Source organism: Macrobrachium rosenbergii, chromosome 54, assembly GCF_040412425.1.
Source record: "Macrobrachium rosenbergii isolate ZJJX-2024 chromosome 54, ASM4041242v1, whole genome shotgun sequence".
In the NCBI taxonomy this organism is placed as follows: domain Eukaryota; kingdom Metazoa; phylum Arthropoda; class Malacostraca; order Decapoda; family Palaemonidae; genus Macrobrachium; species Macrobrachium rosenbergii.
Window position 1 is genome coordinate 16,087,603 of NC_089794.1, and position 27,237 is coordinate 16,114,839.

The 27,237-nt window shown below is 35.4% G+C and overlaps 1 protein-coding gene across 3 annotated transcripts; it reads right to left on the reverse strand.

Moving 5' to 3' along the window:
* Positions 1-9,174: 9,174 nt before the first annotated feature.
* Positions 9,175-25,321, reverse strand: LOC136834781 (uncharacterized). 3 transcript variants are annotated; one of them, XM_067097434.1, is made up of 12 exons: positions 25,188-25,321; positions 22,784-22,891; positions 22,078-22,214; positions 21,035-21,209; positions 18,906-19,065; positions 18,583-18,724; positions 16,390-16,463; positions 15,399-15,519; positions 13,962-14,053; positions 11,886-12,172; positions 11,271-11,349; positions 9,175-9,593 (listed from the first exon to the last, which is right to left on the reverse strand). In XM_067097434.1, exons 1-12 carry the CDS (start codon positions 25,239-25,241, stop codon positions 9,538-9,540), a joined length of 1,485 nt encoding a protein of 494 aa, XP_066953535.1. In that variant the 5' UTR covers positions 25,242-25,321; the 3' UTR covers positions 9,175-9,537. The 3 variants fall into 3 exon arrangements, with proteins under 3 accessions (XP_066953535.1, XP_066953536.1, XP_066953537.1); XM_067097435.1 differs by having other exon boundaries at positions 11,881-12,172; XM_067097436.1 differs by lacking the exons at positions 15,399-15,519; positions 16,390-16,463.
* Between the last annotated feature and the right edge of the window lie 1,916 nt (positions 25,322-27,237).

A 27,237-nucleotide genomic window follows, 5' to 3' on the forward strand; every position in this document is an offset into this window, starting at 1 on the left:
AGCCGTCAACTAACAACCATGTTACACGATTCACTGCTTAGGTAAACAGAGATACATTGGGATCGGATACAGGTCTGCTCATTTGTGAACCAAGTCCGACCACGCTCAGTATCGTGCAGACAGACGCCACACCCCAACTTATCTAGCCTTGTCCAAAACGTCTCACCCCTAGAAACTACAAAAACAGGTCAATGACCAGGTACCTAAAGAAAAACCAGGTCCCTGAAAAACTGCATGTCATAAAAAAAGGAAACAAAAAATGAAGCGGTCGTCTTTGCACTGAAAGAAGCAGCAAGATTCTGGTACTCGCAAAAAAGAGCCCTGGTTCCCTAGTACCCTCCCAGGGGCCCCGGCATCGACCAGGGTTCCTCAAGATACTCCCAAGGTCCGCCTTTTCCCTGTCAGGGTTCTCGAGCTCTGAGCTGCAACATGTTACTGTAAATGGCTAATGAAGTTCCCTTTATGTTTTGTGCATTTTCACAGTATGAGAAGTCTTTGGACGATCACGTCACGAAGGGGAGCGCATATAATATCCTTTGCTCAGATTGCTCAACGTAAAAACATAAACTTATAGTGCTAGTAGTCTAATTGGGATATACCTATCAAATGGCTCATGTATATTGTCAGGAAAATGTTGATTTCTAGAAAGTTGCAAGCGTAATACAAACAGGAGGACGTAAAAGAAGTGAAGAATAGTTCAGTTTTCTTTCTGGCCAACGTTTCTAAGCATGGGCTTTGATAGACTTCAGTGAGAACAGTACAGCAGTTTCTACCGTTATAGAAAGTCGATCTGCTGACATTAAATAGTTACATAAATACAAAAATTAACTGATCAACGAATTATCAAACGAAGCAACCCACTTTTAAACTAAATTACTTTGAATAAATAACGAACTAAGATTCTAAAACAACGACGAAATAAATGAATAAACAAAAACATTAGGCCGAGAATTCTCGTCGAGGTAAAAGCTTGGTCCACATGTTTTACTCGATACTCGGCGTTGCAAGTTAGAAGCAACAAGGACGGACAACCTCATTAGACTTCACTGCGAAAAACAACACGAAAGGACAATTCAAGGATACACGTATCCCGCAGTAGATTTCAGAACGATGAGAAAAAAATATATATACAAAAAAAGTACGATCGAAGGCCAAGAGACCAGTCTAAGTAGACACGTGCACGCTGCTATCTTGGTGAACTCACGCCAACGGAAGCTGCGAAGAGAAATTATGATAATACTTATTTACAGTATGTATTTACGTCGTTATTTACATGGGTACGCACTTTCGCGGTTATTTGCGTAATGGAGGCTGATAATGTGGCGTAGTTTGTGCGTAGGTTCGGCCACTATGAGATTAGAGGTGCTCGTATAGGCTCAAAACAACTAACAGGTCACTTGGTCTACAGCTTCTTAGGCATTCTACTTATGCACTGATTATTATTATTATTACTATTATTATTATTATTATTGTTATTATATCCTGGGATGAGGTTGCTAGCCCCTTTGCACTTCTCCACTTTGGCTGTGCCTCTCAACAGTCAGTTAACTCCCAGGTATTGTATTGGTCACTCTTAAACAAAGAGGCACAATGGAGTTTTACTTGAACATACTTAACTCTCTCTGCCTCACCTGGGATTCGAACCCTGGCACTTTTGCACTGAAAGTTCATCAGCAATGTGGCAAACCCCTTACACACACACACACACACACAAACGCTGTACCATTTACCTCTACTATTTCTGGGTCTTCATCTTATATCTCCTAACCCTTCAGAATTATATATACATATACACGTTTCATTAGTCTATAATCACCTAATCTTTCCACATGACCGAGCCATTCAGAAGGCTCCAAGCCAGTCTTTCATTGGAACTAATACTTTTGCTACTTTTTTTTACACACCTCCAAATTTCTCACTCTCTCGGATCTTCAGCGCTTGCAACTTCTTTTTACAACCTCTAGACTCATTGCTCCATCATCTGTTATATTTACTCCAAATACCTATAAGAATCAAGTAATTCTTTTCTCTCATCATCCATAACACTTTTGTTCACATTTACTCTCATTTTCTCCTCTTGCGTACACTTTCAAACTCATTCACTAAAATAGTTTCTGCAGTTTTTCGTCACTATTCCCAATCATTGTCGTACAAATGCAGAACTTAGATCCTTTTTTTTTTTTAGCCATTTTAACACCTCTCTCGGAGACGAACATTACCAACTGTCCCTCATCACTCAAAATTAGTTGAATCAATTATGGTCTGAGACAATCTTTGCTAAAAACCTCTCTCTCTCTCTCTCTCTCTCTCTCTCTCTCTCTCTCTCTCTCTCTCTCTCTCTCTCTCTCGGAGTTTAAGTTTGCCTGGTATTAAGATTAATAAATCATGATGCAGGTTTTTTTTTTTTTTGCCGGATAATATTACCTATGATATCAGGTGGAAATATGTCAGAAAAATTTCTACTGTACAATTAGCTTAGCTTCCTCACCAGCAGGCCTATTGATGTTTCTTGCATCATCATTAAGGTTTTTATATGAACATAAGACGCAGCTTGTGTTCTGCGCAAGTACATATACAATGCACATCAGGTCACTGTTCTCTGACGTGCTTGGTTTATCAAGAAAAGACCGGATTAGCACAGTGCTCTCGTGGGCATGCGCACTTCCACAAACTACTCCCATGTACACACAATACCGCAATGCACAAACCGGTTTATGCAGTGTACTTGTGCAGTGGCAGTGCACGTGTATGAGGCCTTCACATCTACTGAAAATAGGAGTTTCTACCCGCCCCTTCCGGCGTAAAGTACGGTCAATTTTCCGTCATTTGTAGGTGTATGTCTACTCTCAGCCCAGATCAGATCTTCTCTACTTCTACCGTATACGAGGATGTGCCGTTGTAAAGAATATCCCTTGTAACTGAACTGGGCTCTTTGTAGAGTTAGGATTTTTGCTTCCATTTTAAATTACTAAGGGTAAAAATAAAATCTTATAAGAATTGCTTAACAGAAAACTAGACTAAGGCGGAACGCCTAGCGAGCATAAGTGTGAAGTAGCTAGTTACCAATAGAAAAACTAGATTTATGAGGTTGTCTTTACAACATGTAAGCCAAAGCAGAGAGAGAGAGAGAGAGAGAGAGAGAGAGAGAGAGAGAGAGAGAGAGAGAGAGAGAGAGAGTCTGACGTAACTGCAGCGGGCAAGTGTCCTCGGCGGGTACCGAGAGCAAAATCGTTGTAGTTATATAAAAAGACGCGAAAATTCATGAGCCTAATGCTTGGCTCCATTGCCTAGGCTAACAGGTATGGCCACCTTATAAGATAATTGCATGCCCTGGTAGGGTATTTTCCTACAAAAAAGGTTTAGCATTAGCATTCGGACCCGAGAGAGAGAGAGAGACGTTTTTCTAGCTTATGCCATTATCCTTTCAAGATTATTTAGGCTGTATTACGTGCTGATTTTCAGAGTCTGTCTGGAAGACAGACCCATTTTTTATTTATTTTTTTTCTCTTAATGTTAATTATTGGTCCTTTTTTGTGACTATCTGATAGGTGTACAGAAAAAATGGAGAGAAGTAGAGTTCAAATATTTACTAAAAAAGAAATTATATAGCCCACTCATTTGTCATTTAATAGTTTACACCAACTTTGATTATTTTACAAAACGATTATATTAGTAAATTATAAAGGAATGTGACGGATCCTACCATAATTTGACTTCATGAGTTAATGTATTCTTACTATCAGTTTTTACAACTAACTTTACTATAAAGTTATAAACTGTACAACATTTCAATACTCATATAAAAAGTAGTTTTTAGCCAAGTCCTTAATGTACTACAACTTCATTCACTCTTATTACTGCTCTGTCACTGGACCGTTCTCCCTCACAAAACAAAAAAAAAAAAACATAAATCAATGCCACGTTCACCTGCAAGTTGAATCAGTGTTGAACCTCTGTGAACAAAACTATTTTCATCATTTTTCGTATTGTGAATGTACGTTCTTATAAAAACAAGCCAAAAGGCTACGAATTTGCGTAGTGAACATCAACAGAGCAGAATGTATTTGAGACCCTTGCTCGGAGACCTCAGAGAACTTGCTCTGAAAGTTTCCACAGAGGAGAATGTATTGGAAAACCTGTTTAGGGTTGCCAAAAACTGGCTTTGAGGGCTTCCGCATAACAGTATCTTATAGAACTTGCTTAGACAACTTTAGTAGAACAGAATATTTAAAAAAAACTTGCTTAGAGAGCTTCCACAGAAAAGAAATTCTTGGAAAACTAGCTAAGCCAGCTTCCACAACAAAATAGAATGGTTGATGAACTTCCAAAGAGCAGAATGTCTTGGAGAACTTACTTTAAACGTTTCCACAAAATAGAATGTCTTGGAAAACTTGCCCAGAGAGAGAGAGAGAGAGAGAGAGAGAGAGAGAGAGAGAGAGAGAGAGAGAGAGAGAGAGAGAGAGAGAGCTTGCCTAGGGAGCTTCCATACAACAGAATGTCTTGGAGAACTTAATTAGAAATTCCTCAAAGCTTCTACAAAATGTAATGTTCTAAGTAAAAATGGAAGGAGCACAGTAAGATTGGGATTAAATCAACGCAAATTGGTACTAAATAATCCCCATATACGTGAGCAAATCAATATTTTTAAAAGCAAATAAACAAGACCAATGAAAATGGACATCTCTTTGCTCATATTTACCACAGCACTGGGTCCTCAATTAACGAAGCTAACCAAAATATAATCTGGCCAGCAACTGGATGGGTGTCCACTAATGAATGCCGGATATAAGCAAGGGACTTGCAACCCCACTCCACAAAGCAATGTTTAGACCTAGCAACAGACCTATGAAGGATGGTATAAGGAGGAATGGCTCACAATGAGACCCGATACAGCTGGAGAGTGAAAAAGGAAATTGTTTCTCTCCGTGTTTGTATGTGATCACAACAAATTATTAATGGGTATGCCCCCTCTTTTTCTCCTCTTTGGCACTTTACTGCCTCTCCCTTTCTTATGTCAACATTTAGACCGAAGCTGATAGTCTCATTCTCGAAAACACACACACACACATACACACAACAATCTGGCAACTGGCTTCATCCTGTCTCCCCTGATATCTAGACTCTTCAGCTAATTCAGTATGTAAATTGGCTAACGGTCAGTAATTCAATGATTTTCTAACGCCCCCAGGAAATATATAATTCTCTTAAGAGACTTTCTTTGAATCACAGTATAAACATGTACTTAAAATTCATACAATGCATTATTTCTTCCCATAGTTATAATAAGTATGTGTACTTATTAATGAGCACATTTAATTATGCCTAGGTTTTGATCAGTAGGTTAAAAACGGTCGTTAGACCGTCTTTGAAAAAAGCATTATTAAAAAAATCATTAGTCCCAAGCAAAAAATATTCAAAATAGTTTTCCCTAGTACCTGCCAAAGACACCAATATTCATGGCCATTCCATATGACTATTAAAAAAAAACCTCAGTTGTGTTCAAAGTAAGAAATGGAAAGTAAAACTGTCACTTAACTGATTCTTAACCTACATAGTCAAGCAAGTAAAAAAAAAAAAGGCTGATTCAAAAGATTAACACTTCAACACTTTATGAAGTTACAAACTTACAATAGGCAGGCCTACAATATTTCGTGATGTGACAAGTGCATTTTCACATGAAGTATATAGCTATGAATTTTCCATGAATGCCAAAATCAAGCCTTGAAAGAAACTCACATAAAAAGTAACTGGACTTATTTGGAAGCAAAAAGGAAATATCAGAAAGTTATTCAGTATTGATGAATGATTGGTTTATGAATAATTGTTTACAAGAAGTGAAATTTTAATAACTGTTTTCAAAGAACTAAATTCCTAACAACTGTTTTTGGACATGAAGAATTCGTTATGGTAAATATTTTTGAGTACAGTAATTATTGGAAAATAACTACTCTTAAAGTGTATTTGAACAACTGCTGTACTTTATATATATATATATATATATATATATATATATATATATATATATATATATATATATATATATATATATATATATATATATATATATATATATATATATATATTGTTCAAACAGTTACCATCAAACAATCATTTTAACCTACCATATTTGAAGTTATTAAGTTCAAACAATCCTCAAAAAAATCTTTAAACAACTTTTCTTGAATATAAACAATAATTTCCAACATTAACTTTGAATAATTTGTTCTCCCTTTGGGATGATACCCTGGGACTGCGTGCTCATTATTGTCTCCTTTGCACTAAAAGAACACTAACACTTAATAATGTATCTTAGTATTCCTGGGTCTTTCTCCACTTTATATACACATCTTGGATGGAATGTAGTTGCCACTGTTTTTTTCATAATTTACATGCACGACTGAATTTTGCTAACTCGAATGGTATCACCCATTTTACAAACCATTCACCTATTTCCCCCAGGTCCTCTTGCAACGGTTTTATTGCCGTGCCATTCTAGGCACAGTTTTCTTTTTTTTACTTTACAAACCTCCAGTTTGCTTTTTGACAGTTTAGGTTTGAGGATTTTTTTTTTCTACCTATGAAAAGGATGTTCCTATTTTAAATATAATAATACTGTGTTGTCGTAGCTTTTCTCATTTTTTTTTTTTTTGCTAAGTTTGGTATTGCCTTATTTGGGCAATACCAAATGTAAGGTATTATTTCTGAACTGACAGTAAGATTCCCTGGCCTTGGCCTTAAAATGTCGTGACTTGGACTCAGGTTCTCATTTATTTTGACCTTGGTGACTTGAGCTTAGGCCAGCAGGGGGCTGCAAGTTTTCAACCTATATCGTATATAGTAATTATTCATTTTTACCTCAATTATTTAATATTTGATAGTTTTGATATTTAATAGCAGATGCTCCTCTACTTACGAACAAGTTATGTTCCGAACGGTTGTTTGTATCTTGATTTGTTCATAAGTCCAACTTGATATGCTCAGAGTCAATACATACGGTATTATTTATGTTTTTTTCGTACAAAAACACAATACTGGTACTGTACTGCATTATACTGTATAGAGTATCTATTAATACAAATTATTTATAAAACTAAATACATTAAATACATTAAGTAAATGAAATACATTAAGTAAATGATAATAATACAGTAAAGTACAGTTTTAATTTACAATCACAGTTGTTCATATCTCTGAAAGTTCGTAGGATGAAAGTTCATAAGTAGAGGAGCGTCTGAGTTATCTTTTCAAGTCACATAAACAAAACTCACATTTCATTTGAATAACAAACATTTCCCAGTTCTCCATTTTTTCTGAAATCTCTTCACCTAGAACCTTTATTTTTAATGTAATTTCACATTATATCTTCCAGTAAAGGGTGGAGTCTTACTTTCCTCCCACTTACTGCTTGGAACTCTATTTCCTCTTTTCCTCCACTGATGTGGGCATACCAACAGAAGGTCTCAACAATCCTGGACGGACCGTAATACAGTAGTGCTGAACATCCTAAATAAGCGGCACAAGCTCATTGGCAAGATTCTTTGGTTCTCCCGGATGTCACTCAAATTTTACCTAGAGACAGCATGTGGTGCTTTGACTAAGAATCTAACAAAGCACAAAAACAGTCATTCTAGATTAGCTAAGCCAGAAACACCTGTGAGTTGGGGGGTGGGCGGGGGATGTACGGTATGCATCATATGTTGACACACGTAAAATGAGGCGCCAAATCAATGTTTAAATCTTGTGTCCTCTTCACCCGTGCATCCCTCCAGCCCAGCTTCTTGGTACCTTCAGGTGTTAAAGGGATTTATTTACAAAGGTTCCAAAGGCTCTACCTTGATGTACGAGGTGCCTGCTGGCATCTTCAGGACATAGAGTTAATTCTTTTTTACTCTTTTCTAGCAATCATAATCATAAACTCCCCTCTTTTCATAGCTGCACTCGCATTTAAACCTACCAACTATCCTATACACATCTCCTACCCCAACCCTTCCCTATTCTTATCTTAGTACTGCCCATTCATAAAACATCTACAGAAAGGTCCATGTAAATACTGCTTACCCAGCTTTGTCATGCAGACTGAGAGAGAGAGAGAGAGAGAGAGAGAGAGAGAGAGAGAGAGAGAGAGAGAGAGAGAGAGAGAGAGAGAGAGAGAATAAATTCAATCAACAGTGAGAGAATTGTATGTAGGGAGAGAGTACTGTATAATAGGAGTCAAGAAAGAGAGAGATAGTGTGTGCAAGCACAAATCAATAAGCATCATGCAGGCATCAACAAATATTGTATATAAAAAATAAAAACTAAAGCTATTCATTTAAAAAAAATTCTAATGTCCTCCAAGTTCACTTACCTTCCAAGGTAATCTTGAAACCTTCGTATGGTAACCCAAACCCTCCTTGCTCATACCTTACAAGTACTGTACTTGGGTATCCTCCAAGAAAAAGTGCATCGATTCTGGAGAAAGAACAAGGTGTGCCCTTTCAACTGCAGTGCATATGTAATGATATGAATAAAGACAATATTCTCTTTTAAATTAATATTAATTAATCTTACACAAAGTTATAGTGTTAAATGCATAACTATATATTTATTAAAATTATCATTTACAAAAGTGTATGCATACAAACAGAGAAGTACATTTGCAAGATCAACATTTACTATTGGCAGCACAATATGAAGTGTAAGCCATACGTTGAAAAACAAGAGCTTAAGCCCTTCCTTAGATCAGAATGAAGTGGCAGAAAGTACATCCTGAACAACTGTTTAAGAGGTATTTAATATTTCTATTGCATTACTGTATTGTTATAAAAGTTTAACAAGACCAATAAGCCCCATTCTGGACTCTCACGATACTTGACCACAGGATATGTTTGGAAATGAGAAGTGAAAATCGGAGTAAGGTAAAGGTAAAGAACTTGGACAGATAGGTGGTAAGAGATCGAAAGGAAGTTAGACAGCTGGAACAGAGCAGACATATCATAGTTTTCAGGTGAAAAAAAGAACATTACAACATACTTCAAACTGCAATAAAAGTTCACTTTTACATTGCTGTCCTGTGTAGCTATAGAACATATATCGCTACTCAAATAATGATAATTTTCAATAACGAACTTCACTTATTACTTTAAATACTTTAAAAAACCTCTGTAAGCGAAAGAGGGGAAAAGAAACTTCTGGTTCTGTATAAGAGTTTAATGCATCCTTTCATAAGTATTTACAAATTTACATAAAATTTTGGCATAATAAACTATAAAAGATACATTACATTTTACAATATTTAGCAGTCACTTGAAGTTACCAAAGCCTTAATTTGGCCCACTCCAAAACTTAGCAATCTAACAAATTTGGAAGTTAATTTGAATAAGCCAACACTTTACTATATTTTGGGTCCAAAATTAAACACAAAACAAAATTTAAAAAGATAGCTTGGACAAAAAAAAGATTTAAAGTTAGTTGGAGTAACAGAAAATAAAAACATTTAGACTTTTCAGTACATTAATAATTCTTCAAGACTTGATTTTGAACCCAGAACTGAAGATCTCACTGCTTGCTTCCTTCTGATTTTCCTGATGGAGATTTTTTGCAACTGATGTCATCTAACAAGAATCAAAATTAAGAAAATAATATAAGTCATAAGTTAAAAGAGACATTATGACGATTAATGCATCTTGTACATTATTTTCTTTCAGGAGAGAGAGAGAGAGAGAGAGAGAGAGAGAGAGAGAGAGAGAGAGAGAGAGAGAGAGAGAGAGAGAGAGAGAGAGACTTACTGGACCTCAGTATTTGCAATAATAAGATACATGGCAAAGCAAATGTTCAACTTGCAATGATATACACATTTAAAAATTTGCTCTGACAAAATTATTATTATCAGTAAATGGTTTTAAAAGTCCATGTTGAAACATCAAAGCTAATAATGTGTGTACATAACTTATATAAAAACTAAATTTATAAAATGTAAAAATAGTTTTCATGCAAACGCATCACCCATATATTTGCTTATATTCATGGCCTTCGACTTTCCCCAAACTCTTCGGTCTTTTGAAAGATGATCAGTAATAGCAGTAGAAGAACAGTGCCTGGGTCAACCAGGCCCCTAGGGGGCTATAAAATACCTTTCTCATTTTTCATGAAGCCCAGAAAAATCATACTGGCTATGAGATGTGAAGTCACTATATGATTTATGGGTTTGTAGGGAAAACTAATTATCCATGATAAAAACAGTTAATTTTATAACTCCCCGTCACCCAATGAATACTGGGTAGGGGACTAAGAGACTAAACGTGATAACCCCAGAAGTCTATGTCTTTGGGATCCCAACAATGAATGAATGATAAGAAAAAAGCATTAGAAAGAGGAAAAAGATGAACCCTGACGTACTCCTTCAAGGGTAAAACCTGGTCTGCCAAGACTACCATTAACTATAGAGGTGCATCAAATATGAACAAATCACTGAGTTAAACACTAGAATATTATTAATGACTGCAAAAAAATGGTAATACTTGGGATAATTAAAATGTGTAACTACTCAAAGTTAGCCCACCAAAAGAAAGATGTGAAAATGGCTGGAAAAGAATCAGGTACAGAATAATGAATAAAGAGATAATGATCAGAATAGCACTGAATAACAGATACCCTCCAGTTTGGAAATAATTTGGGAAATTCTGGACACAGTGCCGTTGACTCAAGAAAAGTGTGAAAAGGAGAATGATGACTGCCCAAGAGTCTGGGTGATACATGCCACATCTAATGGGATTTCAACACCACAAATGTGGGTATATATTAGTAATGAAGTTGTAATGAAACAATATAATTTTACGGATTTTGACTCTGCTGTATAAGTATTCCTGTCAAATTTAGGTTTTGTGCTTAGAATCAAAATGGTATCAGAAAATTCTGAAGCACTGCATCACTGGATGGTGGCAGGGCTGCAGGATGGTTAAAAGTTAAAGAGTTTCAGAACTCTTCTATCTTCTTACCTATATGCACATCAACATGCCCTTCCATCTACTCAGTGCTAACACCTAAGTTACCACTCTATTTCTTCATAATCTACCAACCTATTTTTTTAACATTTCCTCATTAACAAGTATAAGTATGAATATTCTTTTGAAACCATTGTTCCCAACAATGAGAACCATTCTTAAACAAATTCTCACAAGACCTTCCCCAATTCCATTCACTTCAGGAACTTGTGGCTTATCAGTGTCATCATCTCTTTCTCTTTCATCTACCTTTATATTTATATCCCTAGCTTCTAGGATATATCTTACCTAATTGCAAATATGACATGGACTCATTAAATGCCTCGGGCTCCATGTACAATGGCTCTCCAGAACTCTCCAGGCAATTCTGAAATTAAACTGCAACTCATCATACAAATCAATGATAGTATTTTTCTAGCGTCACATGTAACATACCCACACCAATTTGTCATTTCAAGACAAATAAGGATTGGAGGGAGGCTGGGAGGGGAGAACTTTAATTCCTGAAGGGATGACTAAATAAATGAAGCTGTAGAGCTAAGAAAGATGATTTCTAATAAAATGGGTGAAAAGTAAGATACATAAAGCTGGAGACTGTCGCAACATTCCTCATACCTAAGTAAATTACATTAATTTTAAGCAACACAAAGTTAAGGAACTGGACAACTAACTTGGGTCAAACAGACATTACAAAGATCCTTTAGCATTCTCTACAGTGCACCAAGAAAGATTACCTATATGTGATATCCCCCTAAAGGGTCTATGGGTTTAGTCTCATCAATTTCCATTTTTTTCACCAACTCTGGAACAGCTTACTGGTATTGGCAGTGTCTGCATCAAAAAAAATATTGAATAAAAAGTTTATTCATGTGAGAACATACTATAATAGAACAGCCACCTCACCGAGCCTGAAGTCCGCTGTGCAGAAGTCACCTGCTCCTTCTTGGGGGAAGCTGGAGGGGGAGGAGGGGTGGCACAGGGCCGTGCTGGAGGACACTTCAGATAAGACAACTGACCCTGAGACATTCCGCTTAACGTCCGAAAGGACACACTCTTCTGACTGACATCGTGGCTCGTTCTGTGACAATGGTCCATTGGTTGGCCTCCAGTGGCTGGGTGGTGTCTGTGATCCTGCTGGCTATCAGCTCCTATTGTGTGAAGACTTGCAGCTAACATAGCAGTAAGGGCAACTGAAAATTGTTCAAAATAAACAGATGAAAATACCATGTACGTTCTATATCAAGAAATGATAGTGTTCAATCTTGAAGAAAAGGAAGTTAAAATTAAGAAAGAGAAAGCAATAATAAGAGATTATAATGGGAAACTTTTATTATGCGTAAGTAATTTCAACAAACCTGTATCATTACATTATCATTACAATTACAACCAAGTTTAAATACAGTATGATGGGAACAAGTATAACATCATTATTCTGTTCCCAACTATCATTATTTTCTTGGTATTTATTTTACAATGCACATAGTGTATTATATATTCCACTCTATCATAGTACTTTGTGTCAAAATCTTGAACAGTCTTAAATATCACTTTGATAAGTAGGTAACTACAATAATTTAATGTTTGATGTAGTTCTTGTAATGGTATGATATATTGTATGTATTTCTTCCAAGTTTATTTTCCATCATTACAGTACTTATCACTTTAAATTACATACAAATGTTATATCCCCTCACAGTATTTCACGTTACTGTAAATCTTTACATCATATTAACTTTGATGAGCGCGCAAATCACAGCCCCAATTTTTTGAGGAGTATTTCTACCTACTTTACTGGCCACCATTACAGTCCATTAGTATGTATTATTTCTCTGGTATTAATTTTTGAGAGTATACACATTTTACATTATGGCCTAACATACTACTTTGTATGTTAAAAACTTATACAGTACAGGTACATGTATTAAGAAACTAATGAATTTAACAAAATGTTCTAATCCATTATACAGACTAGCCTAACACTAGAATGCTTGGGAATTTTGGATTCCAACTTTACACAGAGTACTGTATAGGGTAAAATCTCATACCACTTTGGGGTAATAGGGGGTACACAAACATTACACAAACATGAATATTATAAAGGCATATAGTATGTTAATTCATGAAGAGCAAGTATGCAGTGCTTCTTAAGCTCCCCTTATCCACTTTCTAAGCATAGACCTAAGAAAGTTCATCTTTGCACTCACCTCTGCATCGTCAGCTATCACACAATGTAAGCCCATGTGTTAGCTATGTCTGTTCATCTGCTTATATCCACTACTTTTTGGTGTGTACCCATATTCAATTAATATCAATGTGAGAGCACCGTCTGTTTGTTTTTATGTTGCTTATTATGTTAGGGTTTTTTAAACTAGTAAGAAGGTAATAGCTGATATATTCAGAAGGCAGTTTAAGCATTAGAACAAGTTGTTTTACAATGTCAGTATACTACCAGTGGTGGCAAAGTATCAATTAATTTCTAATTCTGACTTAATTTAACTGTACTATTTCACTGTTGCCAAAATGTTACATGTGCAGTTAGTTTGGATGATAAACTGTAATGCCAGGCTAATTATCACCTGTTAAGGAGTGCCTCAGCTTAGCTAAAATACACTTGGTGAACATTACTTGCCTTTCAAATGTAAACTACACATGAATAAATTATCATGAAAGTTAGACACTGCATCAGCTACCGTTATTTCCTCTAAACGTTTTTATAAAGTTGTCAACAAGGTTTAAAATGTTTCTAAGGGGCTACAAATAGATTTTTTAACTGTATTTTGACTACAAGTATTTTCAAAATGTATGAGGGGTCCAAGGCCATAACTCTCATTTAAGGTGCAGTTACAATACATAACATATACAGTATACCGCAATTTTTTTTTATATCCATCAAATCTGTGCTGTACTCTATAAGGACACAGTATTTATCAATCAGCCTCTGCAATAAAATACCAAAGTCTCGTACAGGGTAGTACCAACCTTCTTGTCTTCCTCGTCTCTGAGATACAAGCCTCTCTTGCATTACATGCTGCTGCATGGCAGCCTGGTGATCTTTTATGTAACGCCTAACCCTGTAACATGAAACACGTATTAGTTCGAGTGGTACAGAGACACATGCAATTAGGCAGATGACAAGTTACTCAGCACATTCCCTAATAACTGAAAATATTAATTCTGAATTTGGGTACAATATACAGAAAATTCCCTCCATATGGAGATTCAAACCTGGCCTAAGAGGGCTAGTAGTTCAGCACTCTGCCTCCACATTATTACATGCGATATCAATTTATTTCAGCTCAAACATGCAAGCACCTTTAAAGTACAGTACAGACATAACATGAAACTGACAAAAATATGAGCTAAAAGGGTTCCATAATTTTGCAAATTCATATATACTGTAGATATAACGATTCCCAGCACTTTCATTTAATATATAAGTTATTACTTTTGGTGTCATTTGTTGACAAATTTGAGCAATTGCTAATGTTTACATGAAACAATATGGCTTTATACAATGCAGTATATACATAGCTGACAGCTTTTTGTAATAAAAGGCTCCTAAATGGTTTTCCCCCCTTGTAGAATGATGAAATTTGTTAAATTTTGTTATAAGAATGGCCTTACAATTAACAAACTGGGTTTGAAACAAGAATTAAGATTTCTCCTTTATTATGTATGACTAGAGTATCTTAAATATTTTGTAAAAAATATAAAGATCTATTTAAGAAAGCTGTGACCTTTGGAAGCTTTTATATGAGTACTGTATATGAAGGGCTTATAACATGAAAGTTTTAATGCAACATAGTAAAGCTTCTATAAAAAAAATTATATTTACTCTATCATATTGCACTATGTTAACATCTAAATCTATACAGTATACAGTAATTAAAATTTCCTATTCAGATGGTTAAGACACTGATCATCTGGTTGGTCTAAGAATATAAAAACGTGCACCAGAATGGAAGAGCAAATGAATGCGCAATTTTGCCCACACTGGGTCCCTCATTGTCCATGCTTTTAGTTCTGCTCTCAGTTTCCCCCCAATCTGATTGTACGAAGACAAGACAACAACCTTTGGTGAATGTGAGCTTGTCAAAGCCCTTAAACTAGTCCCAAGTCCTCGTCCTCATAAGTTCATAGCATATTTGTTAAATATAGCAAAATATACTGTAATAAATTGCTATTACAGTTTTGTTGCCTTGTTCTTTTCCTGCTTTGCTGATTTCCAGTCCTTGTAATTATTTTTCTTATTCTGTCTGACAGACAAAAGACTGGTGATCCTGATAACATTGTGGGACCATGATATTGTAAAATACATGATTATTGGGATTGTATGGAAAAACTTTTGAGTTATAAGAACAGCATTTGAAAAAACTACAATACTGAATGTCCAAAATAAAAAATGAATATACTCACAGATAACACACAAAGAGGGCAACAACAACTATGAGTATACACCCAAACAGAATTGCCATAATTTCTCCATGACCCAGAAGTTCTGGGTCTTTCACCACTGGCTTGGGAATGGCTGCAGCCCCTGGCATGGAGAATCAAATAATGGCTTTAATTACAGCACAATAATATAAACATCATCAAATGCTGGATGTTGATGGATTGTCTCTGAATAAAAGATGCAAATGCAGAGATGCTGTAAGAAGCGAGCGCAGTCCTGGATCAATGAAGTGAATATTTTGAAGAGCTGTTGAATGTGTACGAAAACTGACAGGTACTGAATAACCCAAGAGTAGAAGGGGTTAATGTAAGGTTGATAATGCTTGTGGAGGTGACTGCTAAGGATGGAATGAGGACAGTGAAGTAAAAGGGGAATGGACAGGCACCTAGAATTAACTGGATTACAAATAAGAGACTATTGTAAGGTAGTGAGTTTAACTGAGTGGCTGACTGGGATTTGTAAGGCGAATGAGAGAATGGTTACAAAGCCACAGGCGACAGAGGCGACCACAAAAATTGTGGAGACATAATGTTAATTAGTATACCATGGGTGCATGGTAGGATGTGGATTGAGAAGAACAGAGCGAGCTTAGACAAAGAACAGGGCGTAGAGATCTAGTGTTTGTTTGAAAATAAAGGGGAAAAGCTATATGTGGCATACATGGACCTAGAAAAAGCTTACATTTGAATTAACAGAGGCAATTTGGGGCTGTTGAGGATGTACTGTACAGAAGGTAAGTTACTGAAAGTGTAAATGTTGGATGTACATGAAAGATATAAGGTCAAAGCTATTGAGATGAACTGCTTGTGCAGTATATATGGCATATAAATTACTAATAGGGTGATGAATGTGGGGACACATACAGAAAGTGGTTAAATGTTAGCATAAGTGAAAGGATGGAGCAGAGTATTCATGAAAACAAGACAATAAATAAAACTCTACAGTAGATTTTACCTAAAGATGTAACTGTTAAGTTGAAACCAGCATATTCTCCAATGGGTCTTGGGAAGAACAAGCCAGAGGAAAACCTGTTGAATCAAAATCATTAATGCACTACAATTACCATATAGTACAGGGCTTTTGATGAAAATCTTAATATAACACTTGACTACAGTCCTTGCTGCACATTTTTTCAAAAATAGGAGAAAGGTGTAGTTGGGAGGAGTAGAAATTTAAGCACTCCATTAATCATTTTCCTTTATTTTGTATATAAATACAAAATATAATCATTTTCCTTTATTTTGTATATAAATACAATATACAACTAAACTTCAAATTCACTTTTTTCATCCACACAGGGGCAATAATTTTTAATTGCATTAACAAATAGTACCCATCAATGAGCTAGCTTCCAAGAGTAAGTTATTAAACATAAGAAGCTTTGTATGGCTACAAAGATATTCAATTATTTTTCTCTTTATTATTAAATATTATGAAGTATTTTAACTACACTAATCAAAAGGCTGTAGCAAAACAGACCAGCACTGTAAAATCATGATTTTTTTTCTTTTATATTTTTTCCCGTAACAGTATATATATGTATATCATAATCTGGTTCAACTCAGTCTAAACAAAATACTGTATGCAAAATATCTAAAAGGATATGAACTTGAAGGCCTTTTACTCACAATACTGTACTGTACACTATCCAAAAATGGGAATCTGAATCTTAAAAACTGATTCATGAGGAGTAATAATGCCTGTCAGATCCTAAACTCTTATTAAATATGAGACATATGCCTACTACATGGTATGTGGTACTATTCAAAATTGACTCCACCTGTAATGATCCATTTGTGCCACTATGATCCCACTTGTCAAATATTTTGGTGTCTGGCAGCATCTTCCAGTTAACTTATACAGTGCATTAACTTCTTTATTATGCACTCAAACAGATGCAAGGGGGATGCAGGTTCCTGCAAAATGGAACTAATACAGTACTGTACATGTATACAATGCGCTTGGCCTTACCTAGGCCACCAAAAAATCCTACTATGTCCCACATCTGCTGTTCCTCTTGCTCCAATCTTCTTGCCAACCAGCTGTCTACCCTCCCCCTCTCCTGCATCTAGTTAAGAAGGTACTTAGTTTAGTCATGAAATTAGGCTTGTCAGCTATTACAATTTGACTGAAGGGACCAGAACCCAGCTGGCCCAAATTTTATTCCAGTTTTGTTATTCATAGTAGAATACTCCCCTGGCATGTGAGCCCACGCCTGCCATACAGTATGGATAAAACTTCAAATGTGCAGACACTATAGCTGTTGTTGGGCAAAGTCTTTGTGAACCTTCTTGTGCAACCAGCCTACAACTTATGCCAATACTATATTGCTCAACAATAGTAAACCTAGCAGCCTCGAGAATCAATGTTTTCATGCAATCTGGAGCCTCTTCAGATGTGGGAGACTACAGTATCAGTCACTTTCAAGACTCCATCAGAACTTGAAAGATATGCAGCCTTCACATTTAAGGATCTTCAGGTGAGTACTCTACAAGTATGAAGTTTCTTTCAAGACAGTAGGGACCATTTTCAGACGTGTTGATTCCCCTTTATTAAAATTTTCTGTCCATACATAAGTTTATTATCAGTGCTTCAGTCATCTAGGAATTTTGTGGCAGCAATCAATTAGGAAGTGCTCCTTGGGTCTTTCAGCTGCCTGGAGGTGATCTCCCTTGATTCTGAGTCTGATTATCTTGGTTGAGTCTTTCACTCGAAGCTCCCTTCAGTCCTCTTCTTAAAAACTGTATTTTTCATGGCTCCCCTCCGCAAGACTTTTCGTTATTCTTGTTCAAGTTGCAAGAGACCCCTCCACAACTGGGATTCCATGAACCTTTCTGTTATATTGGATATCTGTGTTAGATACCATGCTTTTGGTAATCATACCTTTCACTCCCCTTTTCAGTGGTACAGTGAAAGACCTAAGTTAATTAATTCTAGATCAAGCTCATCCTCTTATTTTTATTTAAGCAGTGAAATTAGGTGTCTGGGAATTTCATGTGAAGCATAAAATAGGCTACAATAAAGTGATGGATCTGTATTGGTAATTTTAAAAAATTATGTACTCTGACACTTGGAGCCTGTTTCTGGGTCCAAAATGTTCACCTATGAAATGTAAATTATAAAAAAAAAGTATGTTCACACACCTACCTAATAATGGCTCCTTTGGCAATAAAGTTAATAGGATCTGGAAGACCACTACCACAAAAAGTTTCAATGATCTTCATCTTGGGCTTTCCTTTCTCACCTTTCTGCATCTCACCAATACTCAATGAGCCTCGATGACACTGGTCTAAAAGATAAGAGAGGGTAGAAACATGAATTTTCCTCGAGGACATTTTATGCTGTAAATCTAATCCCAAACCTATGAAAATATGTCATCTGTACTTAACTGGACTAAGCAGAAGTGTGATAACTTCAGAAACGCTTGCTAACTGAAGTTAACTTTCATTAATCTGTTGCCAATCTTTTACCTTTCTCATTGCGGCGGGGTAGATTGAAATTTTCAAAATCGACTTCTAATTCAGATGGAGCTGGCGTTTCGACTATCCATTCGCAGATGACGTCATCAAGGTAATGTGGGTATTCCGGGTTTGAAATAATAACTCTCTTACCAATGCCGAGTAAGATTTTCTGTCAAAAAAAAAAAAAAAAAAAAAAAAAAAAAAAAAAAAAAAAAAAATAGTCATAACAGAACATCTAGCAATGTCAAAATAAATAGAACAAAAAACACAAGAAAATTTGTTTAGCAGGGCATGGTATTTTACCGTAATCTACTTTACAATAAGCCATGTAGTCTCTAAACAAGGCATTATCATCATTATAGTCTCTAATGCAAGTAATATCATTATCAATATGAAGAAGTTCAACAAGACCAGTACATTTCATTTCTAGGTTCTTGCTTGATTTTTTCTTAAACGAGGCAAAAACTGGAGAAAAGCAGAACTCTAGAAGTTGGAAAGCTAGGTTGAAAGAGATCAAAGGTAATGCATTAAAAGTATAAGGTAAAAATCAATGCAGCTGGGAGCTATAAGGATGTGGCAAAGAGCCTTCAGTATTCTTTATAGTGTGGAGTACAATATAAGCAGTAAACCTCACTGGCATACTGACAGAGTTATGATTAAACAATTGAAAACCATTCTCCACAAATATCTGACAGATTTTATCATTATATAACTGCTGTATGGATACCTAAATTCTTATACAAAATTATGGAAACATGTACCTAGCTCTTACAAACTTTTGCTAATAGACAGATATATATGACCTTCTTCTAATATGCTAAATACACAGATCAATGCTTATGACTTGCTCTAGAAGACAGCTTTTGGAGTACCTTGCTGTATCCCCTGGTGTTCCTAATAGCAGCATACTTCTAACAAGCATTAGGTTATCAAATGTACTCCTTCAGGGGGTACAACTTACAGTGGGTCTTTTGCAGTACATGTAAACAGTACTAAAGGTACACTCAACTTTGCAGAGTCCTTTGACTACAGTGAACCACGAGTATTCGCGGGGGATACATACCTCACCCCCCCACGAATAGCTAAAATCCGCGAATACTTGCAACCCCTCTAAAAACACTTAGAGCTGCCTATTTTGATAGTTTAAACACAAGAAAAACCCTGAAAAAATGCTTAAACCTAAGCATTTTAATAGTTTTATCACAAAAAGTGCATTTATTCATGAAAATTATATGAAAATACAGTAATTAATGAATATTTCTCAGTGAAAAATACGGCGAATGGGCGAATTTTCCGCGAAAAATGGGTAGCTACGTTCCACAGAGAAACTCGCGAATGCGCGAGTCTGCGAATTGTGAGAACGCGAATGCAGGGGGTTTACTGTACTGACATATTGCTCTCTTGTTCCCTCTGGTCCATTATCATCCAGCTGTCTTACTTGTTTAACTATATTGTTCTTGTCTGAGTACTTCATAATGATAACCATCTCAAGTCCCTTGCAGTATCCTCCTAAGTCCCCTACTTTGCTTTTCACCTGTTTTCTACGTTCTCTTTGCATTTAACTGTCCAACTCCATCCTTTTCAAACAACAATTTGTTTTCCTCTTGTTGAGAGTTTAATCCTTTGGGGTATCCATCCAAAAGGCATACAGATCTGACTCTGTGGTCTGAATAAATCAAATAATAATATTAATAATAATAATGTGAACGGTGTTCCTCATCAGGTGTTCGAAAGTCTTTGGTTCTTTTTACATAGTAATATATTTACTATATAAGTGTGGATTTTTATTATTCAGATTGTTCCTCACGAAACTGTGAATCTTTTAGCAATAATAATAATAATAATAATAATAATAATAATAATAATAATAATAATAATGTCACTATTACAAAAAAGATTTCGTCTTTTAAAAACTTATTATACTGTCCAATACACACACACACACACACACACACATTTATACTGATGAAATACTCCAGGCACATGAAATGAAGACAGTGCCTTCCTAAATATACCATCAATTCAATTAGTCACATAAAAATATAGCATATGACATACTGTACTTCACCTTCTACAATATAATATCGAGTTGATTCTGAGATATTTCTTCCATCCTTTCTCCTAGTTTTACTACTTACCTTTGAACAATATCCGCATTTAATTCCCAGGAGGCTTTCACACTTTGCATCAACATTGGAGACGTTGAAAGTGAAACAGTGAGACAAGAGAGGCTCATATCCCATGCACTCAGCCAGCCATTTTACTCTCTTGTTCTTCTTAGGGAGGTCTTTCGGTGCTGGCACTGGATAAACCCTTTGGAGAATTTCAAAACATTTTTGCTTAGTATAAAATGGAAATTACTCTCATATCATATTTAGTTAAACATCAGGAGGACCACTGATATACATCATAGTTCACAACTGTTTTGAACACATGAAGCAGTTATGATGAGTAAAATCTGACCTCTAATTTATGATTAGAATGCAATTAAAATAACTTAAATGTTAACAAAAGAAGCCTTGTTTAGATATAAAAATATCTGGAGAGTTTATGAAAACCACAGCTCTCTACAGTATTTGAAGAGGTCTTTTATTACCATTACATACTGTAAATAGAGAAGTTTGAGCTTTCAAAAGCACAAAAACTCTCCTAGTAACCGGCTCAGTGAATGAGTGATGGTTTGGCCAACTCACTGAATGAGTGATGGTTATCTGGCACCTTAACATCAATGGTCATGGATTCTTAACATCAATGGTCACGGATGACTGTATCATTATTTAGTTGCTACTAAAATGTTGAAGTGCATGAACTCTAAGAAAATGTAATAGTAAAATGCACTTAAATCATTTGTAAAATATTAGCTTCTGAATTATTTTAGGAAAAGCCCTACTTCTCAATACAGAGTAAGGAAAGTTACTTGTCCCTTTTAACTACCTTATTTCATTTACAGCAAATTAAACTTAAGTATATATGTTAACATTAACCATTCTGTCTTTACAACAGAATGAAGTTTACAAATACAGAAAGTGAAAAAATGCACTCATCAAAAACTTGACTAACTTCTGGAATTAAATATAGCTGCTGCCCAAAAATAAGAACCTTATTTGACTTACTGTAAATACTACTCTCACTGTCAAAAAACAGATATAATACTCTCATTGCCAAAGAAAAAAAAACCTACTTCTCAAGGTGTGTGAAGCCGCTGACCTCCTTGCAGATGACTCTCGCATTGTTCCTTAGCTGAGTTTCTTCATGGTGGGGATCAAGTCCATGGTCCCTGTCTCGGGCGGGCATGTGTTCGTGATGCGCATTCACTACCTGAAAGACATTTCCTTATCTTTATCAGTGGCTGGCAGGGTGTTTAATTTATTAAACCCTCCTTTTGGTTTCAGATGAGCAGGAAAGGAAATGCTAGAAAATGTTAGTGTTACTGGCTTAGGGATTAAACAAGGCCCTTATGAAGTATTCACAATTGTTCTTGAACTATCAGAAAAACAGTTCACTATTGAACACTTAAGCTACACAAGCTTTCTTTGAATCCTTGTACTAAGGTCAATGGGACAAGCAACACAATCCCCTCGTGCAACCTAAAAAGAAGAGCCATGAAAATAACTAGAGATATCTCTAACATGTTACAGGATGCTTCTAAATTTCAACTGGTCTTCGTTAAAAATAGGTTTGAGTCCTTGCTGATTTATTAGCAGTAAAGTTGCAACACAACATCCATTACTTTCAAAAAACAGCTATTACAGTATTACCAATATGTTTTTTGTTATGAGTCCTAATTAGTCCCACTTAAAATACCAGCTGTTCTGGACACCCCATCAAAGTATGATTACCTAAAACAATATCTATATAAGATATAAGAATAAGACATGAGGTCTTACCTCTTCCAAATCTGGATAGCAAAATGTCTGGCTGTTTTCCGCATCAAAAACCACTAAGTTATTCCTTCCCACACCAACAGGACGGAGGATAAGCTGTAATGATGAAACCTGAAAAGATTTTGAGAATAAACACTCAGCTCATTTCTGTCTGGCATACTTGACTTGTGTTTATATACAGTCTGTAATATACAATGGATAAAATCCGTCTTCAAAAACTGCAAAGATGAAACTGAAAACAAGACCGAATTCTCTATTTTTGGCAAAAGATTCTATAAAGTAATTTCACACACAGTCCCTAACAACTCTTAAAAAGCTATACATTCCCTTTATTCTGGACAGAATCATATTTGCAATTTTGCAATAACCACAAATAAAAACTAAAACACTGGAAGGATTTCAGAATGAACATATAAAAAGAAAGTGGTGATAACAGAGCGGCATAAATCAAGTTTTATTCTGCTCCCAGTATCTTACAATTCTTTACATACTACCTTCAAGATATCATCAAAATTTTATGTAAATTTTGGGGATTGCATATTTTTCTAGAGTACCTGCTCTAAATGCACTGTACTGCCAAGACTTTAACATTTTACTGTCATGATACCAATATCGCAAGTAAGATAAAAATAAATAGCCATCCTAACCATGTAGTGTATAAAATCCATTAAATTATGGACCAAAGAACTGAAGACCTGAATGCAGAGTAAATAAGAATTGGACGTTCTTAAAAACAAGTAACACAGCTTGCCTTTGTACATGATAATCTGCACTGTCATTAGCGGAGCCAGGGGAGGGGGCACCTGGGCACATGGTCCCCCATGAAAAATAATGACAAAATAATAATATTGAAGATTTAGATAATAATAACATAAATGAGAAATATAAAACTGGGAAAAAAAATTTAAAATCTATCATAGCATAATAAAATTTTTAGAAAATGTTATATGTATGTATTTATATATATATATATATATATATATATATATATATATATATATATATATATATATATATATATATATATATAATATATATATATATATATGATGTATACAAAATTGGTGACACCCCATGAAATTTTTCTGGATCCGTTAGTGTGTATAGGTCTTGCCTGACACTACAAAAACTTTAGACTTTATAATTTCACACTAAGAAATACTCATCCCATGCAACAAAACTGAATTCTGAATTTGCTCTGCAGCTTTCAATAGTGATTTACATGACAAAATCTATAAGCTAGGTACTTTAGTTCCTTGCCAACAAGAATCAAATACCATAAATTCTCAAATTATGGCCATTTTGTGATTTTTACAAAGGAAATATAAGGAGCAAGTGAATAATAATCTACTTATTTACCAATAAATATCTGTTGACTAACATTATATTCTAATTCCACTGTTGTTCATTTGAAAAAATCCTGTTACTTCTTGGATACTGTTTGGGAAGACTTGGCCACTTGCAGCATATATATTATAAAAGAGCACTCAAGTAGTCTTTGTTTTTTTATTTACATTTTCATTTTGTTACCTTATTTACTCATTTTAACAATGGCTGATCTGGTGTGCAAGGATTGAGATAAAAGGAACAAATGTATGTCTTCTAGCTGAACCTTCCAGCCTTAAGGTAAGAAACGTGCTGGGTGCAATGCTAAGGGGGGGGGAGGGGGAAGATGGGCAAGCCTCCTTACCAGATTGATTCCAAGTGCAAGGTTGGGCTGTGTTAAATATCTGTTCTTAAGTTGTATGATTTATGCCATTCAAGGTCCAGTTAGGAAGAGGATTAGCCTATTAGGGATACGCTCAAAAACGGTAGATTCTGGCACAGTGGCTTAGGTTAGGTTACGGTAGGTTAGAATGCATCCACGTAATTTACTACGTGACTTGAAGCACTGCAAGTCAACTTTGGAAACGAAGAGGGTTTTACATCAGAGGCAAATCATTCTGGTCAGGTAGAACCCAGCATCCTAGGTTAGATTAGATTTTGTTTTGGAAGGTAAGTTGAGGGTGCACCTAGCCTATATCTTGATAAGGAGTTTCATAACTGATATTACTCACACATATGCCATTTACTTTTATGAATGCTCATCTTGTGATTTATGCATTTTTTACCTTTTATGTTTGTGCAATTCAATAGTTTTGGTTTTCTCCAGTAATAAATACATCAGAGCTTAAACTACGCTGTACCTCTTTAAATCATATACTTTATCATCATATATTTCATATTAATCTTTGAGTCTCATCAACCTTTACTAAGCTTTTAACTTACGACATATATATATGAGAAAGATTAGTAGCATAATGTGTCCATTTCTCAGCTTCTTGACAACTCAGGAGAAAATACAAATTAAATTAGCTTTCCCTGTTATAAACAAAAACAAAAATTAACTTATTACATCCAAACTTACATAATCGAACAGGATAATTATCCACACAGGAACAAAATTGATCTTGAATTGCATATTACATTTGATCAAAGAACAAACTCTCAGTGTTTACCAAATTCGTTCGTTTGTTTTTAGCACAAAAACATCCAAGGAACCTGAAGAAAGAGACTGACGGTATTTTAATCTAATTTATATTTGTTTCATTAATTTAACAAAGAAAGGTAATAAAGATACGGAAAAGAGAAAGAAATATGCTAAAATGTAACTAGATATCCTGGAAGAAATGGTTTACTGTTACATGAATGCAATATGAAAAAGTCGATTGTTCGTATTGTTCTTGTTTGCCTTTCACTCTGTTACATAAATATGTAGAGCGAGAGAACAGAAAACAGAAATAGAAGACTTAAAAAAACCGTTAAAATTATACTTAAAAAAATAACTGGATCAATTCGAGTATCAGTAAATTTCTCTAATGGATTGTTTTGATTTTTTGGGTTCGGAGGTTGTCCAATTTAACGTGAATTTTAAGAAGACGAAGATGAAGAAGCTAAGGATACAGTTGCTGTAACTTTATTTTCCAGGTACGAAATTTTTTAAATAATTCTGAGTTTATGTCTCTGTGTTCGAAGAAGGTCATTTCTAGGGCTGAAAACGTGAGTTAAGACATCTCTGGTGAATCACATTACACCCAACGCCAACTGAATTTGCCTACCCAAATAATTAATGTTATTTCAATTATTTAAATATCTTAGGGCAAATAACATAGATACCAGTAAACTTTTTCATGAGTTGCACATTGTTCAGTAGGCTTGGTCTAAAATAACTAGGCTACAGCTGCTACACTTATCCTGAGTCGACTCGGTGTATGACGTATGTTAGGTGTATTGTTCTGATTAAGCTTAGGCTGCGGCTGTTGTATGTGTATCATATGATAATTTACAATATATGATATGCCAAATCTGAAGCTTTGTATGCCTAATGTGATCTGACTAAGATGGCTACAGATAACCGAACCTAACCCATTGTACCAAATATAGTCCGATCCTAACCTAACCTAACTTAACTTACATAAACATCGTGTAGTGTTTAATGATAAGTATCTGTTGGAATTTCCTACCATTAGGTCAAATTCACTAAGACTGAAGGCAGGGAGTTAGTGATGACTGGTCAAGCCATAACAGAATCCTTAAATTTTTTTTGCAAATTGTAATGTTTGACTTTTTTTTTTCTTTGCAGTTCAGCTCAGTTGATTTAGGCAGTTAGTGGCAAATGAAATATGTTGGTTAACTCAGTTGGTTGTCCAGACCCTTCCTTATTATAGTTTGTCTAAAGAATTAGGTAGTTTAGTAGACATTTTTCTAAGGCAGAGGCCATTGAGAGACACGCCTTCATGCCCTTATCTAGGCAAGCCCAAAAATGAAGAGATAAAAAAAAAAAACAGAGGAGTTGGGATTAACCCTAGAGGATGTGATAGAGAAAATGGAAGCAGGAGGTGAATCAAAGTTTAGCAGTATAGGGATTAGACTATCACATTTAAATGAAATGAAAGTATTATGTCTAATACTTCTGTCTGGCTTTACAAATATCAAAATGTAATACTTTTTAGTCCAAAGCCCTACATAATACTGAAACTAGAATTGAGCCCAAAAAAAGTAAAAGTAATGTTTCCATGCGTGTGGTGGCAATTCTACTCTGAGTTCTGGGATTATGTCTTTCCTTTACACAAACGACAGGAATAATCTATATTGCTTAAGTACTTGTGCCACGAGTTATGAGTATAATGATAAATATCACACCCGCTCATTTCATAATTTATAGAAGCAAATCTCACATCTTACATGAAAGACAAACAGTTACAGTTCTACAGTTTTTCTGAAATATCATCGTCTGAAAACTTTGCATCAGATTTTAAGATACAGGGTGGAGGATTCTTGCTTGATATGCATCGTGATTGAAGGCATTTGACTTTTAATTTGAAGGGACAAATTGAAATAGCATCTGTATTATCATTCAAAGACTACAAATGTCTCTTGGCTCAGTTTGTGTTGCTTAAGAAATATGTGTTTGTGAA

Coding starts and splice junctions, on each gene's coding strand:
- LOC136834781 (XM_067097434.1), bottom strand. CDS start 25,241: ATGCAATTCAAGATCAATTTTGTTCCTGTGTGGATAATTATCCTGTTC. Junction 16,464..18,582: donor GCCAAAGGAGCCATTATTAG/GTAGGTGTGTGA, acceptor TTGATTCAACAG/GTTTTCCTCTGGCTTGTTCT. Junction 12,173..13,961: donor GAGACGAGGAAGACAAGAAG/GTTGGTACTACC, acceptor AACAATTTTCAG/TTGCCCTTACTGCTATGTTA.